At 56.1% G+C, this 17637-nt stretch overlaps 1 protein-coding gene across 1 annotated transcript in view; it reads right to left on the minus strand.

The window, feature by feature from the left end:
- GRID1 (glutamate ionotropic receptor delta type subunit 1) overlaps positions 1–17307 on the minus strand; it is a 705818-nt gene extending 688511 nt beyond the window's left edge. The window contains exons 1-2 of the mRNA XM_044239973.1: positions 17173–17307; positions 14869–15024 (exon numbers count right to left, since the gene is read on the minus strand). Of these exons, the coding sequence (XP_044095908.1) occupies positions 14869–15024; positions 17173–17251 (235 nt within the window). The 5' untranslated portion in view covers positions 17252–17307. The remainder of the gene's footprint in view (positions 1–14868; positions 15025–17172) is intronic.
- Positions 17308–17637: the final 330 nt, after the last annotated feature.

Raw genomic sequence — 17637 nt, forward strand, 5'->3', positions numbered from 1 at the left:
ATGAGCACCACGAAGGTGGGCTCTGAGGGGACCGCTGGGCAGGAGCCCACCCGCTGGATGCGGGTACCTGGGCTGGCATGCTCACTGAACATCTGTGCACATGTGCAATGTCCCAGAGGCAAGGGCAGGGCCTGGCAGGCACTTGGTCCCCATCTAGCTGCATCTCCCCTGGAGCGCTCCCCAGGATGGATCAGTGGGTGCTGATACTCATCACAAACCCGCTGCCCGCCTTTTAATGAAGTTAATTTTCTTGGCAGGAGCTAAGTAGCCTGACACAGCCAGACCCCCCTAAGCAGCACTCAGGTGGGCTTCTCCTGATGAGGTTTTTGATCATTAACAACAGATCTTCAAAGCCCCTCGGGCTCCTGCTCACCAGGAGGGTTCTGGCTCCTGCTTCCTCAGAGGCCAGTGTGGCAGCGGTGGCAGCTGCATCCTTGCAAATGCGGTCTGCTTACCAGCTCCTGGAGCACCCACCAAGGGGGTCAGCACTGCCCCTCCCCGCCAAGCTCAGAGCTGCTTGACACCCCCAGGTGTCACACCCCCAGGCCTCAGACCTACAGTTTCTCCTCCCTCCCACAGCCCCTTCTCTTGCCTGAGCCTGGAACAGGCAGTGGTTAGGACAATATCGTCATCCGCATTTCTCACATGTGGAGACTGAGGCCAGAGTGAATGGGCTCTCCAGCCCATCAGAGGATCCGTAGGTGGGAGACAGAAATGAAGACCCAGGTTCTGGCTCACACCCCACACCCTGAGAGCCATTGGGCAATAGAGCCCCCTAGGGCCAGCACCTAGAGCCCAGGGAGAGCTTCTGCTTCCTGGGTGTAGCCCTTCTCCCTCTTTCTCTCCCCTCTCCTCACCCTCCCCACCCTCTTCCAGCCCCACAAGCACACTTCAGTCCCATAGAATGGGAGGGGAGGCCATGGCCCTGAGCCCCTGCCAGAGCAGCTCAGTGGGAAAATGCCTTCCCAAGACAGGGCCTCCCAAACTCTCTCCCACTCTAGGTGGCAAGCATGAGAAACCCCCTCATTGGGACTGTACCCTTTGCACTGGGCCTCCAAACACTCCATGAAAGTGCCCATGGCTAACCAGGGGAGGCTATGCTGTCAGGGAAGATCTTCGAATCCAGAAGCTGACCATGAGGGAAGGGGCAGCACAAGTAGGCTTTAGGGGCTGCCGTAAATGCAACACGTCTCAGGGTCCCTCATCCACAGGACCCTCAGTGGTCTCAAGAGTGAAGGAAGGACTGTGAGCTTGTGAGGGTCTCAGACAGCAGAGGTCCCACGTGTCTGTCCATCTCATCACCCACTCAGGATTTGTATGGAGCACCCATGACCAGCCACGCACCAGGCTTGGCTCTGGGACCTCAGCAGTGAACAAGACAGACACTTCCTTGCCCTCATAGACCTGATGATGCTCTGAAATACATTAATATAACTGCAGTGGGGGGCATACAAAGAAGAAAGCTTTGATAGGTAATCATCGTGGCCCTACTTGGAGCCAAAGGGAGCCTCTCCAAGGAGGTGAGATCTGAGGCATAGCTAAAGGCACAGAAGGAGGCTGAAATTCAAAGAGCCTTCCAGATGATAGAAACAAACATATGCAAAGGCCCTGGGGTAGGAGTGTGCTTTACCTGTTAGGGAGACAGAAAGCCAACATGGCTAAAGCAAATAGGCCAAGAAGAGTGCAGAGGTGAAGCAGCTGAGGTCAGCTCTTGTCAGGGTACTCAGGGGCTTGCATCTCCGGCAAGGGTTCCAAGTACAACAGGGAGCCGTGGAAGGGTTTCAGCCGGAGAAGAAGGTGAGTGGATTGATTTTTTTTTTTCCAAATAACTCTGGCTGCCACATGGACAGCAGCCTACAGGGGAGGACACAGGAGGGAGCAGTGAGCAAGTGACTGCAGGGATCCAGGCCGAGATGGCAGTGGAGGTGGAGAGAATCCACAAACTGAGGATAAAGTCAGGGCTATGTGTATATTGGAGGCTAGGTGAGGAATCGGAGAAGGCTGGCTAAGATACGAAGCCTTCACATTTCCTAAGCAACCCCTGCTTAGCTTCACTCCTTATATACTTCCCATTGCTGTCTGGGTTGTCCTGATGATGATGGTGAATGATGCACATCCAGCCCGGGGCACAGACAGCAGGCATCTCCAGGTACCCCTGCCTCTCATCAGGCCATCACCAGGCACCTGGAGGAGAACGAATGCTGCCAAGCCCGCCACATTCCTTCCCCCGCACAACCCGGGAGCCCTCGAGGCTTCTCTAGTGAAGGGAGGAGACACCGAAGGTCCCAGGCCCGGGCAGGCTCCAGCACGCTGTGATTCCATGAAGTCCGCACAGGAGAATGAATGCGTGGGCTGACACAGTGCCTGTGAGTGCACCAGGTGCAGAAAAGCAGCTGGCTAGTGCTGTGTTAGTGATCCTGCCTGATGAGACCCTGCGTCGCAGGGGTGCTGGTCAGCGACCCAGGGTCAAGTGACGGAGCAGAATGGGGAGCCCCTGCTGAGTGTTTCTGAGGTGGGTGAAGGCAGCAGGACCCCGCCTATGAGCTGGCCTGGGCTGGGAGGGAGAGCGAATCCTTGGGAAACAAGAGTGAAACTCACAAGGCTCTGAGCAAACTGGACTTGAAAGTGGCGCGCTGGGATCAATAGTCAAGTGCACAAGCTCCGGGGGGGGGGGTCTCTGATGTGTCACCCTTTCCTGGGCAAAAGCCCCCAGGCTGGGGAACCAAAGGTTCACCCAGAGCCCTGGCGGGAAGCAGTGCTGACCGCCTCCATCCACTCACATCCATTCATACCAGCAGAGCCTCTGGAGCAAACAGCGACCGTCCCTCTCCCTCTGTGCAGGGCAGACAGCGTGAGGACAGTGCCAATGGCTCCTGTTTGCTGAGCACCTGTGCAGTGCCGGGCACAGCTAAGTTCTCAATGGTAGTTATTTCACTTGGTCCTTAAGACAGCCTGTGACAGGAAGTGACATTGTCCCCATTTTGCAGGGAGGAGCACTGAAGGTGGCCACCTCTGTGGAGGCACCTCAGGGACACCCTGTGATAAGAGGGATGTGATAAGTGGGTATGTCCGAAAGAGAAGCAGGTGGGAAATCACCAGGCTCTAGGATGTGCAGCTAGACTTCTTGGGCGGGGGCGGGCGCAGTGGCTGTCTTTCAACCCTTCAAGGACTACGGGTGCAGAAAGCCTCAGCTCAGCACAAAGGACGGTCCCAGATAAGAATCGGGGGCTTCAGAAGTACAGACGTCATCTGACATATGTGGCCCTGAGGCCGTGAGGCCCCAGGAGGGACGGGAGTTGGGCCAGTCCTTGGGCTGTCCGCTTGGGTCGCCCTAACAAAGTCCCACAGACTGGGTAGTTCAAACAGCAGACACTGATTTCTAGCACTCTGGAGGCTGGGAAGTCCGAGGTGCTGGCAGATTCAGCTCTTGGTAACAGAGCTCTCTGTCTGGCTTTTAGATGCCTGCCTTCTTGCTTCATCCTCACGTGGAAGAGAGGGAAAGAGAGCAAGTTCTCTGGTTTCTTCTTACACCTGATCACACCACGAGGCCCCACCCTCAGACCTCATCTCAACCTAATCACATCCCCAAACACTCTGCTTCCAAATACACTGGGGGTGTAAAGGTTTCAGTAGATGACTCTTGGGGCTGGCGGGGGGTGGTGGGTCCAGACCTTCCCTGGCCTTGGTTTTATGTGGCCCCCCCACCAGCTCTGGGTACTAGAACCCTGTGCTATCTGCTGACCCACATGGCTAGGACCCCAGGAGGGCCACTCCCTGGGCTATACAGGTGGGCTGGCTTCCACCCTCACAGCTCTGATACAGTGCCAAGGTGCCACAATGGATGGCAAAGATGGGGAAGGGCACGGGCTGCTACCCACAGCCTCCTCCTGACCTTAGACAAGTCAAGTGGCCACAACCACAATGACCAACCACTGGAGTGATCTCCAAGGGGCCCAGGAACATCCCCCAGGAGGGAGGGGGAAATAATATTTGTTGAACATTCCCCATGAATGTCCCTGTCTTAAAGCTGAGGTTATAACAGGGTACGAAAGAAACCAAGTCCCTCCCCACAGCCCAGCATCTCCAGGAGACAGCCCCAAACACAGGACAGTGGGGGAATGTGGCAGGGCCTGCCTCCTCAGGCCTATAGGAGGGCCCCTGGGATGCCTCATCTAAACCAAGATCTGCAGGAAATCCAGGAAGGGGTCAAAGATGGCTGGGACTAGAGAGGCTCCAGGCAGCAGCTGGAGCCACTGGCTCTCTCCACAGATCATGCCCAGGCAGTGTGGGGTCTGCAACACACACACACACACACACACTCACTCACTCGTACACACATCCTTACAAGCATACATACCTGCACGCACACACACATGCACACATCTGCACATACACATGTGTATGTGTTCGCACTCACCCACACATGCACACACACTTGCATACACACACGCACCTTGCACACGCACGTGCATACACAGGGCCGGGGGGCTCTGCCTAGATTCCATGCGATGCCCGAGGACCTCATCGGCACTGCCTTCCACCCAAAGCATGGCCTCTGGGCCTGCCTGTTCCTGGAGGAACACTGGCTGGAGGCTCCCTATGCAGCCCCAGCTCACAGCTGTGAACCACGCAGTGCCATGGGCTAGCCCTTGGGAGCCTTCATCAGGCACACAGGAGAAGCCCCGAGCCAGCCCTGAACTGAGGCTCCAGCTGGGGGCTCAGTGACAGGGAGAGACGTACCCTCAGGCTGGCAGCCTACAGGCCGCAGGGGTGGCCCACAGGGTTGTTTGGACCACAAGAGCCCTGGGGAGAGGCAAGTGAGGGCAGGCGCCCTGGGAGCCAACGGGGACTGAGAAGCAGCAGCATTTGATGTCGCAGCCACAACAAGGAAGGCGGCAGAACCTAGCTCTTAGCTAAGTCAGGGTCACCTCAGCTCCTGGCATCAGCCCCTAAACGGACACCGCCAAGACGAACACAAGGAGCCCAGATCAGGGCCTAGAAAATGGCCCTCCCTCTCTGGCCGTGCTTCTGGGCCCTCAAACGAAAGGACAGAAGAAAGCCTTTTGCCCCAGCCCAGGAGCACAGGCGAGGCAAAACCTCAAGACTGAGCAGGAAGAGCTCATGGGAAGGAGACAGCCTGACAGGCCAGACCAGGCCAAGGCCAGGCCTGCAGGGGCTCGGGCCATGTGGGGTCAGCAAACGGACTGGCTAAGCTAGAAGCTTCAGCCACTTGGGAATAGGGATGATGTTCCAGCCAGCAAGGCCCATGTCTCTGCCCTGACAGGGGGGGTTGGTAGCACCCAGGTGGGCCCAAAAACCAAGGGGTCCCATGTACCCTTGACAGGGGTCCAGGAGGACAGAACAAATGGTAGCCAGGACACAGGGAAAACAAACTCCTACTGAGTATCGAGTGTGCACCCCCCACACGCTTAACCCCAGCACAAGGCTGAGCACACCTCTGCTTGGCACCCCACGGGCCACGGCTGGCCGAAAGCCTCCTTCCTGCCAGGCACACATCATCTCTCTAGGCCTAGCAACAATGCCAAGGAAGCCCCACTTCACAGATGTTGAAACGGAGGCTCAGAGAGGGCAAGTGACCTTTCAAGACCACACAGCTGATCAGTCACAGAGCTGGGGTCTGGACCTGGACCTGCCTGACCCCTTTCCACCCACACAGAGCAAGCAGGCTGGGCCAGGCAGGCTGGGTTCTGGCTGCTCTGTGCGCTCCGAACAGCGAGGCTACAGCTAGATACAATCACGTGCGACAAAAGTCCGCAGGTTCCCCAAGCTCCGGCCCACATAGATGGCTCCAGCTAGCCTCCACGGGGGCCGTGTGGTCAACACCAATCTATTTCTCTGCCCTTCTGCGACACCCAGAAAGGCCAGACTGAATCCCAAGAGCTGCAGGAAGTGGAAGGGAGCCAAGAGCCCCTTGGAACCACTCAGGTTGCCAACAGAACCACCATCCCTACCTCTCTGCTTGGGCGTTTCCTCAACTGACCCTCAAGCTGTCTTCTCTGTTGTCATTCCCATCTGTCAGTTGAGGACACTGAAGTAACCTGCCCGGCATCAAACTGCAGAGCGGGGACAAGAGCCTCAGTCCATGAGTGAAAGCATAAGACTCCTTCTGCCCCCACCTTGGCTTCTGGGCAGCACATCCATTCCCGTGTGGAGGAGGAGTGCCAGGCTGAGCACTGGCCAGAAACAGGCTCAGGGGCAGTGCGTCTGGCTGCCACAGCCTGCGACCAGCGAAAAACTGGGGTGCAGGAGACATCACTGGCCAGGGTCTGACTGCAGGGCGGGGTGAAACCTGCGCTGAGGACCACCCTGGGGACCCAGTGGGCAGTGCCTGGCTTCACTCCCTGGGAGCCTGGCTCGCCCACAGCATGGACCCAGAAACAAATAGAAACAGGCCATCTAATAACCACCCAGCTACCCTGCCTGTGCTTCAGGCCCAGAAGGGAGAATCACGGGTCTTTCTCTTTCCAACCCATGGCCATTGGCCAGAAAACTGAGTGTGCATAGGTTGGAAGGAAGGTCTTTAGAGAACCCAGTTGATGGGATACTAGGCACAGACCCAGCTGCCTTCCTGGGTCCCATGCCTGTCAGAAAGGCCAGATCCCAGAGAAAGGGGCTGTCACAGGTCAGCCAATGCCAGCGATGAGTCTCTGCCCTAGCCCAAAGTTTTAGTGAGAGAGAGCCACTGCCGTGGGGGAAGACGGGGTGAAGGGGGCCTGGGACAGAGGCAGGGGGATTCTGTGAGAGGAAGAGCACCAAGGGGAGTGCTGCCGAACCCACGAGTAGCACTGATTGCTGAAGTCTGGCTTTAGGGGCTCCCTGAGGTGGGCCCAGCAATGACCATCTTCACCTCACCACTTAGGAAGCAGTTAACCCAAGTCTTCTGAGGCTGTGCCTATCCCATCCATAGCTCACAGAGGACAACGTTGATAGACAAAGACTGGCTCTCTTTTCAGAGTCCAGTAGGGGCTGGGAACCCAGGTTTCCTGACTTCCCCCATACACAGCAAAGCCCAGAGCTTTCCAGAACAGAGGGACAAGTTAATGAGTGGGCAGAGGTGAAGTAATGGGAGCCACGGCTTTGGCCCAACCAGGATCCAGTACCCAAAAGTGTTCTGGGCTTTTTGTTTCTTTGTTGCTGCTTTAAGGAGTCAGCAAGGAAATGGGAGGACTGTTTTGACATGAATAAGTATTTCTGTCATTCACCAAATATTTCTAGTTGTCCCTCCTTTGGGTACATGGTAGGACTGTGCTTCTTGGATCGCTTAAGACTAGCTGGAACCACATGACTGGTTTTGGCCAATAGGCTGTAGCCAGAAGTGACACGTGTGCCCTCAAGACTGAGACCCCCAGAGCTCTCTTTCAATGTGGCACAGCAACTGGCAATATTCAAGCTGAGTGGCCACTGTGAGCCAAACTCCATAGTGACCAATGATGGACATGCAACATGAGCAGGAGATAAATTTTTGTGATGTTAAGCCACTGAAATGTTGGGACTGTTTGTTACTACAGCATAACCTAGCCTTCCTAGCTGATACAAGGGAACTACAGAACAAAACCAGGAGGCAGGGACCTGGATAGCCATGTCTTAAAAAAGACTCCCATCCAGGCATCAGACTGGGCTCTAGGTGGTTTAGAAATAAGCAATACAGACTAAATGTTCCAAGTTTTTAGGTGACAGCATGTTCTAGTAGCAAAAAGGCCAGGTAAAGAAGGAAGACAGCTACTAGAAGGAACAAAGCAAGGGGATTTTTGACCTCACAACTACGAGAATTTGGAAAGAATCTATCTGCCCTTATAAGATACAGCTCTGGACTCCTGGGTATTTACCCCAAAGACACAGATGTCGTGAAAAGAAGGGCCATCTGTACCCCAATGTTTATAGCAGCAATGGCCACAGTCGCCAAACTATGGAAAGAACCAAGATGCCCTTCAACGGATGAATGGATAAGGAAGATGTGGTCCATATACACTATGGAGTATTATGCCTCCATCAGAAAGGATGAATACCCAACTTTTGTATCAACATGGACGGGACTGGAAGAGATTATGCTGAGTGAAATAAGTCAAGCAGAGAGAGTCAATTATCATATGGTTTCACTTATTTGTGGAGCATAACAAATAGCATGGAGGACAAGGGGTGTTAGAGAGGAGTAGGGAATTTGGGTAAATTGGAAGGGGAGGTGAACCATGAGAGACTATGGACTCTGAAAAACAATCTGAGGGGTTTGAAGTGGCCGGGGGGTGGGAGGTTGGGGTACCAGGTGGTGGGTATTATAGAGGGCACGGCTTGCATGGAGCACTGGGTGTGGTGAAAAAATAATGAATACTGTTTTTCTGAAAATAAATAAATAAATAATAATTTTAAATTAAAAAAAAAAAGATACAGCTCTGGGTGCCAGGGATGGTCTTGGCTATCCTCCACAGGAAACCTAGAGAAATGGCCCCAACATGCTGCTCCAGATAGGAAGGTTGTCAAAGTCCCCAGGTCACCAGGAAAGGGAATGGCAGCAGCTTGGAGGCAGCAGGAGGACAGGTGTCTCGCGAGGACCCACGAGCCTCCGACCCACACACTTGACAGAAGTGCCCATCTATTCACTGCCCATTAAGTCCAACCTCCCAATCTGGGGGGGTTAAAGCCATGGCCACAGGGATACTAAAGGGAAGCCTCTAGAACCCCAAACATGCGGATATGGGTGCAGCAGGAGGATAGTCTATAAAGCGAGTGTGTATGTGTGTGCGTGCGTGCACATGTTTGCACACCCAAGAGTGAGTCCAGAATGAAGGAGAGCGCTGGAGCCTGGAACCCAGCTGAGGGAGGAGGGCAGCCACTCCTTTATTTATGGCTCACAGGCTAGTGAGCAATCCAGAGGGGGGACTAGATGGTTCCCTGCCCCCAGCCTCCTTCTAGGGAGGGATGAACCCCGCCTGCAGCCACAGCCATCTTCCAGCACAAAACCTTGCCAGCAGCAGCCCCCATGGGGCCAGGCAGGGTGCCATGCAGCAGCCGAGAAGAACGGACTCTGCTAAGGTCCCAGCTGGGGCTCTAAGTGGGCACAGCAGATGATACGAGGAGGGGGGAGGGTCTGGAGAATCTGCGTAGACAGAAAAGGAGGTACAGGTGGTGGCAGGTGCATGGGCTTTACAGTCTGGCTTTGCAAAAAGCCTATTCCTCTGGGAACCTCCTCGGGCACCAGCAGTTTTCAGGCCCAGGGAAGGACACCGATGCCTCACTGAAGAGCGCGGGTAAGTCTGCGGAGGCCCGCAGGCTCACAGAGCGAGCTTGGGAGACGTGGACACGTGGCCATAAGACCCACGTGTCTCCAGTGGGTCTGGCAAAGACGAGGCGAGTCCACGCAGTCCACAGGAGAGCAGACCACCGTGCAGGAGATGGGGAAGAGGGGACAATGTGCGCTGGCAGTGACAGACACTGACAGGTGTGCCAATGCACCTGCGAGGATGCCCGCATCCTAATCGCTGCAACTATGACCGCGTTAGGCTTTGTGTCGGAGAATTAAGGCTGCAGAGGGAATTAAGGTTGCTCATCAGCTAACTGTAAGGTAGAGAGGTTATCCCGGATTGTCCAGGTGGGCCCGGTGACATTACAACGGCCCTGCAGAGAAGGACAAGAGTCAGAGGCGGAGAAGGAGATGGGAGGACAGAGGCGAGATCGGGGTGACGCCCTGAGAGGGGCCCCATCCACCAACCCGGCAGAAGACAGAGGAAACGGTCCAGGAGCTGCGAAGGGTAGGAAGCCCCTGGAAACTGAAAAGGCAAGAGAATGCATCCTCTCCTAGAGCCTTCAGAAGGCATCGGCACTGCTGACACCCGGATTTTAGTCCAGGGAGACCTGTATCAGGCTTCTGACCTGCAGAATTGTGAGATGATAAATCTCTGTTTCCAACCATCTAAATTTGTGGCAAAATTTTTCTCATCTCCTGGGGAAAATTAATAGAGCCGTGTGGATGGGAAGGATGGCGTGGGCCTACAGGCATCTTTACAATGTCACTAACATCACATCAGGAGAACCAACAGAGCCCCTCCTGGACAGAAGGGAATCTCCCAGCAGGTATAAAAGATTCGGCCTCACTGGCCACAGCCTTCTGAATGGAAGCCAAGGAAGATTCCAGAGGCATCAAAGCTCCAATGGAGACCTTCTAGCAGAATGCTCAGCTATCAGCAGGCACATGAGGGGTAGGGTAACCCCAGGAGGGACCGTCAGATGGGCACCAACAAGCTCACTGTGTTTTATTTTCATTTGACTTTACTCTCTCATTGTTTTAGTCTACAAACACCAAGCTATACTTTACCCTGTCTTCCCAGAACACTTTTGTGCTTATTGTAACTAAAAGGAATATTGCCTTACATATGTTTCTTTTTCCTTCCTCTTCCCTAAACTGTTATCTTTCCACTCTATGACAGATATGTCTACAGGATAACCAATATCCCAAGTCTTTTACTTACAGTACAAGATAACACTGTGAACAGAGAAGACTCCTATTCGGCTGGTTCTTTTATGCATTTACACATCTTATATAATCTTCCCCTTCAGCAAACACTTTAGAACAATATGAATTTTTTTTATTTGACAAATTAGTATTTCTCCTAGTACCCAGAAGGAAAATTGTCACTGACTGTTAAGATGGACTTTGCCAACTAAATCCGAGACACAACATTTTAAATACCACTCCAGTGTCGGCACTTGCTAACTTTAAATCCTCATCAAATGCATTTTATTAAATGCAGCCCATTCTTTTACATCAACTGACCAAGTGTCTCCAAAAGTGGTTGGTCAGGAACTTGTACAAAATCATCCTGAAGAAATTGAATCGAAGCAGAGTCTCTTGTTCTCTTCAGTGACACTTCAGCATATCTCAGCATATAAATGATTCCATTTAAAAAATAATAAATTGTCTTGAATATCATAAAATACATGCAGTCGCTAAGAGTAGTGTTTACACATACTTTGCAACAATTTCAGAAAAAGCCAGTATGATGTTAAATGACAAAAAAAGAAAAAAAGAAAAAACAGGCTATCCAGCTCAACAGAATGGGAGCTCTCAGCACTTACAAAATATACAAAATACAGAGAGTGAAAAAAAGACTAGAAGGAAATAACTGAAATTCTGAACGATTTGTCTTCTGCCTCGTGACGCTTTACTGTACCTTCCATATTTTATATAATGAGCATGCACAGCCCTTTCCTTTTCTACATCTTTTAATTGATTCATGCTCACTGTAGCGATGCATTTCTTTTATAATGGGGGGTGGGCGAGTTTAGCAAAATGCTGAAAATGAAAAGGTCAGTGAGAGTCTGCTCTCAAGGAATTCACCAGTTTAAGAAATGATGCCGCTGAAAATATCACCAGCCTCAAGAGAAGCTGAGATAGATTCACAGTTGGGTCAAGGGACAAAGAGGGAATTCATGTTTACTGAACACCTACCACAGGCCTTCTGCAGACAATTTACACATGTCTCATCTCATTTAATCCTCACAAGAACCCCACCTGCCCAGTACTATGTTTGGTCCCTTTTAACAGATACGTGAACAGAAGTTCAAAGCGGAGCCAGGACGCCCCTCTGGAACCACACTACACATGAGGCAAGATGAATGTGAACCTGGTTGCTTGGAAGCCAGCAACCCAGCTTTTGTCCCTGTATGGTCCTGCCACTTGGGCCAAAGTGGGAACGGCATCACCTCAATCCCAAACCCACTGGGGATCCATGGGGAGCTTGTCCAGTCCACAATGGAGACTGAACCCCAGTGTGCCTTTGTCCTCCATCCATACCTGCTCTCCACCAAGAAGTCCTTTCCTTTCCCACCCAAACTTAGCACCCACGGCCAGTTGCAATGACTGTCCAAGCCCAGCGGAGAGAGAAGATACCCACCAAGCAGGACCATGCCACAGGATGGACAGCATCCCAGAGCACAGAAGGAAGGACATGCAGAGAGCTAAATATCTGCCCAGCTGAGCCCCAGGCTAGGGAGAAGGAGCCTCCGAGCACTGCTCTCCTCCATGCTCTCGCCGCTCCATGAAGCCCTGGAGGGGCTGGCTGCTACTGTCCCTTGTAGATATCCAAGGGCCATGCAAGGTCACGGGACAACCATGTGGATTTCTGCCCATGAGGCTCATCAGTTGAAAGCACATACCAGCCTTAACCAGCACACACACTCTGAGCAGCAGACAGCCCAGAACATCTGGTCAGGATCCTTCTACCTGGATGGCATCAGATGTCCCTCAGTCACCAGACTCCAACTCCCTACTTCTGGATGGGTACACACACTCCCTCTCACACCCTCTGAGAACTGTCAGCCTGCCATCCCTGGAGCCTGAGACATTTTTCCAATCATAAAAACAGAGAAACTGAGACCCAGAAAAGCAAGCTGTCAACCAGAAAAGACCCCTGGATGGAGCCCTGTGTCTCCATGACACAGGTGCACTGGGACCTGAAGGCTGAATGGCCCACAGGTGCGTTTCATTTGGCTTGTACTGTATTGTTTAAATTGCTTGATTAGTTGACAACAGTTAGAAATCAGGTTTTACATTAAAGTGCAGATTTGGGGCTCCTCTCAAAAAAAAAAAAAATGCACATCTATAACATTAGGATTTTAATTCCCAAATGGAAAAATCGTCTAAAGCTATGTAGCAGCTGCTCCTTTTAACAGCATTGACCTCTCCAGACCCCACGCTCCAGGGCCTGCAGAGACCAGCTGCCCGGTTGGCCGATGTGTTACCTGCCTGAGACTGTAACCCTGGGCAAGAGCATTATCTTCACTCTCTGGGGACCTGCTGATGGGGGCGCGGGGCGGGGGGGTGGAGGTGGCCGGGGTAGGGCATCATGAATGAGCATGGAATACTCCACAAGGCAGAGGGGAAGTCAAAGGACACAAGGTATGTCAACAGGGGAAGTGGAAGAGCAGAAACAGCAGGTGGAAAACACAGGCAGGATCTCCACCACGATGTGAGCCCCTGAGAGCAAGAAACGCATGTGTCCACCTATGTCCTCAACTCCCAAGCACAAAGAATGACTGACCACAGAGCCAAATGTATGGAAACAGTGTCAAGGGAGCAGAAGGCACTGTAAAAATTGTGACATGTAAGGGGATAAGTCTGTGTCACCCCCCTGATTCCCACCCCAGGTAGTATTATTCCTGCCTAAGGAGGGTCCCACTCTCCATGGCTGGAGCCCACACCAAGCACCTGCAAGGAGGTGTGGGGGGGGGCACACAGAAAAGAAGTTCTGGGGTGGGTCATGTGGGGGCAGGGACTGCTGGTAGGCTACTCAGACACCTGAGGTATGGGGACAGGGATTCCCCATACCTCAGTGGATATCGAACAACGGAATCTGCCAAGGCTAGAAGCAGCAAACCCCATGATAGGCAACATCAGCCTCACCCTTCTAGGAGCTATTCCAAAAACACACTCAGAACTCCAGGTCTGTACTCCCTCCCCAAGACATTCTTGGGCCTTCAGAGCTCACAGTTGGGTCTTCCCCTCCTCTGCTGCATCCAAGAATAGGAGACTCCCAAAGACCTCCTTCTAGCACAAAGTTCTCCCCAGAAAAAGCTTTGACCTTCTGGACACAGAGCAGAATCTTCACTGAACCATCCTACACTTGCAAGTACCCAGGAGCCCAGCAGCCAGCATATAACCCAAAGGCAGCAGAAGGGCTCTGCACTCGGTGGTTAGGGGAATGGGGGTGGGAGACGGGGGGAGATGAAATGAGGCCTGGAACCCTGAACCAGCCCATTTCCTCCCAATATCCACTGTCCTGTCAGTCCCTCCTGTGAAGAATCCCTGCATCCCCTGCCACCAGCTGGGCCCCCTACCCTCAAACTCTGGGGCAAGGGCCTCTGAGTCAACCCAGGAATGTAGGGAGCAAGGCAGAGGAGAGGAAAAGGTACCTGGGCTAGGCAGATGCCCGGAGTGTGGAAAGAGCCCTAAGCCCTGACCAGGAAGGCGGCTGGCAGTATGCGGAAGGAACTCGGGTTCCAGAACCCAGCCTCGAGCCGGCTGACACGGAAGAGGAAGAGAGACAAGGGGGAAAAGAAGCTGCCGCTGCAGCGAACGCCCGCGCTGCGCACCTGTTGCCCCCGCCGGTGGGTCGGACCGATGGGACCAGAGCGGAGGCGGAGGCGGCGGCCGGCGCAGCCTCGGACTAGGATTCCCCGAAGCCGGACTGGCCCAGCTCTTCTCCTTTCCTGGTCAAACAGCGCCCACCTCCGGCTCAGGCGACAGCGCCTCTGCCCGCGGCAGGGACAGCGAGAGAGAAACCAGCTCCTCCAAGCCGGGAGGAGGAGCACGGCACAGACACGCGGGGCCGAGGCACTGACTGGCCGCGGGGCGCGAAATGCCGGGCGTATCGGGTTGCGCTGTGAAGAGGGGAGACCGCGGGCTCGCGCGCCAGGCACTTCTCGCCTGGGGATGAGGAGGGCCCCGGACCTTCGAGGTCAGCAGAGGTGCACCGACGCAGGTACCCGGCACGCAGGCACGCCCACCCACAAACACTGGAGAAACAAAGACGGCCCTGAGCCACACATGCCTGCGCGGGCAGCGCGGGGCGCTCACAGGCACCCACCGAGCTAGAAGAGAACCGCTCCAGCCCGCGACACGCCCCGCAAGGAGCCTAGCTCGCGGCGCTCACAAGCTCTCCGCTCCAGCTCCCCGGCGCAGAGCACTCCCGGCGCCACCGCTTGGTGGGTCGGAGAGGACGCGTGCACCATGCGTGGCACCACGGCTGCCCGGGCGCACAGGGTGCTCCGGGCGGCCGAACCCGTCGCAACTCCGTGGGTCTCCACGCCGCCTGGCAGACGGCTGCCCTGTTAGCCTTGGGCGCCGCGGCCGCTCACCTTCCTGCACCGCCTGGAACGGGTTGTTGGCCTCGATGACCTTGATGGAGTAGGTGATCTTCTCGCTCTGCAGGATGTCATCGTTGAGGCTCAGGTCGGATACGGCCAGCTGGAACACCCTGTCGTCCTTGGCCGCGTTCTCCTCGAAGATGGCACCTGGAGGAGAGGAGGGGTCAAGACCTTGGCCGAAAGAGGAGCGCTCCCTCCCCACCCCACCCCCACCCTGGTCTTGGCCCTCAGGTCTTGGTGTTGGCAGGTTAGCTGGTTGTGTGGTGGGAGTTTCAGACCGGGGTTTTAGCTTCACAGGCTAGTTTAGGGCTTTCTTAGATCAACCAGAACAGGAATGTGTTCCCCACACACAGCGCACTTGTGCACACAGTTGACGTGAGTTACACATGCACATTGCCCATGCTGCCAGGTCACACACGTGTCTTGCAACCAAGCTACCTCATGTTCGGGTCATACCAACACACAACGAACTGAGCCAAGTTGGGTGGCCTCAGGCAGCATCCAAATGCCCTGATACCGCCCCATAAATCCCACCGCAGGAACCAGAAAGTTCCCCCGCAGGGCGATGTCCCCATCCCCAAGCCCAGAATGGAATGATGACTTCCTTCTGCTCTGAGATTCCCCCTTTGAGAGAAGCTGATCACGCAGGTCCCAGTGAGTTTGCTGCACCTGCCGGCAGGTCAGTCCCAGCCTGGCTCCCTGAGCATCACCTCCTGCTCTCCATCCTCCCCGCTTCTTCTTCCTGTGTGTATGTGGTAGGAGAGGAAACTGGACCCTAGACCCCTTGCCGTCAGACCCAGCAGTGCTGAGGAGCTCATAGGATACCGCTCCTGAAAGGGCCTTCTAGAACCGCGAACATCTCCAGGGAAGCCTCCCGCTGGCCCTTTAGGCGCCTTAGCACGGCCTTGGCCGACTCTGCGCTTCCAGCGGAGATCAGAGATCGGTCCGATTCGCCAGAGCCTGGCCCTGCAGCCTGGACAACTCAGGAGTCCTCCCCCACCCTCGCCAGGCCCCGAGGGTCCCCAGGGTCCCAGGGCTGGGCCCGATGATCCCCGGAGCTCAGGACCGGGCGGGAGGAGGGAGGACCCGGTTCCACGTTACACCCAGAGCCGCAATGCTGACCGCGAGACCCGAGCCCCCCCTCCCCCCGAGTGGGAAGCAGGTTTGGCGCCCGGCCCCGGCGGGGGGGGGGGGGGCTTGCAGCTCACCAAGCCCAGGCCTAGTCCCTCACCACCCCTCCCCAGACCCAACCCACCCCACCCCCCATGCCCCGCCTGTCCCATCATCCCTGCCTTCTCACACCTCCCAACCCCCAGTTTCTCTGTGCTCACTGGTCTTTCCCAACTTCCGGAAAGGCGACTGCAGAGGGGCTCCCCCAAAGCTACCGCTCTCAGGCCCCCCAACCCGGTCTAACTTCCTGGGATTCCTCCCCTGTTGCCACTAACTCCCACACACTTCCCCTCCGGGCGCCCCCTCCTCCTTTCCTCTATCTCATCTTCTCTCCCGGTTCTCTTCCTCCATCCATCTCTTCCCGCTCAGCGCGCACACACACTCCTCCCCACCCCCCACCGCCCACGCTTCTTCCCCCGGCTCCCACCACCTGGACCGTCTGCCGGCCCCCAAGACTTGGACCACGGGAAACTCTGGGACTGTCCAAGATTGGGCTGCAGTCGCCACAACCAGATACACAAACACCCACACATATACCGAGAGATACACAAACACACCGGGGAAACAGGCAGACACTATGTCCACTCTAACAGGCTGACAGTCGTGCACGCACCAACACAGGCTCAGATGGACACACACATCCCAACGCCCTCTCGCAGTGACACCAACACGGTTCCAGGCGCGCACACAGTGATACACGCTGACAACACCCACCCACCCACATTCACACACGGTTCCGGTCGGGCCTCTTTGATCCTGCCCTGCCAACTTGGCGAGACCCAAGGCTGTGTCCGCCCCCTACCCATCACTGCTCCGAGCACGCCGACGGCCCAGCCGGGGGCGCGGGTCTGGACGCGCGTCCGGCCCCGGGTTCCCCGCAGCCGCGGCCATAAGTGTCGGCAAAGGCCGCAGGGATTGGAGCCCCGGGGAGCGGCGAAGAGCCCGCGGGAGCGCGGCGCGGCCCATGCACAGCTCCTCCGCGGGGCGGCGCGGCGCGGCCCTTCGGGGGAGCACCGCCCGCCGAGCCCCTCGGCCCGGGGAACCGCCAAGTTTGGACGCCGCGCACCCCCCCCCACGCCGCTGGGGCCCCAGCCCAGCCTCGGCCCGACCGCCCGCCGCGCTCACCGATGTGGATGATGGAGTCGGCCCGCACCGACACGCACTGGCATATCCAGGGGAGAAGCCACAGCGTCAGCGCTTCCATGTCCCCCGGGCGCGCGGCTCATCCGCCCGGGCCCGGGGCGAGGCCGAGGGCAGCGCGGAGCGGGGAGGCGCCGGTCCGGGTGCAGTCCCGGGCCGCTCCCCGGGAGAGCCGAGCCCGCCCGTGCGTCTTCTCCCGCGCGCCCGCCCCTGCGCCCTGCGCCCGCCCCAGCCCAGCCCAGCCCAGCCCAGCGCGGTCGGGCTCCCGCTCCGGCTCCGGTGGCGGCTGCGGCGGCGCTGGCAGCCCGAGCCGAGGCCGGTGAGGCGGGGGCGGCCCGCGGCGGCGGCGGCGGCGCTTCCCGCGGCTCGGGCGGCTTCGGAGGCGGCGGAGGCGGTGACGGCGGCGGCCGGGCCGGCGCGGCGGCTCCGGGCTGGCTGTGTGTCTGAGCC

This window comes from Neovison vison, chromosome 2 (assembly GCF_020171115.1).
Source record: "Neovison vison isolate M4711 chromosome 2, ASM_NN_V1, whole genome shotgun sequence".
Lineage (NCBI taxonomy): Eukaryota > Metazoa > Chordata > Mammalia > Carnivora > Mustelidae > Neogale > Neogale vison.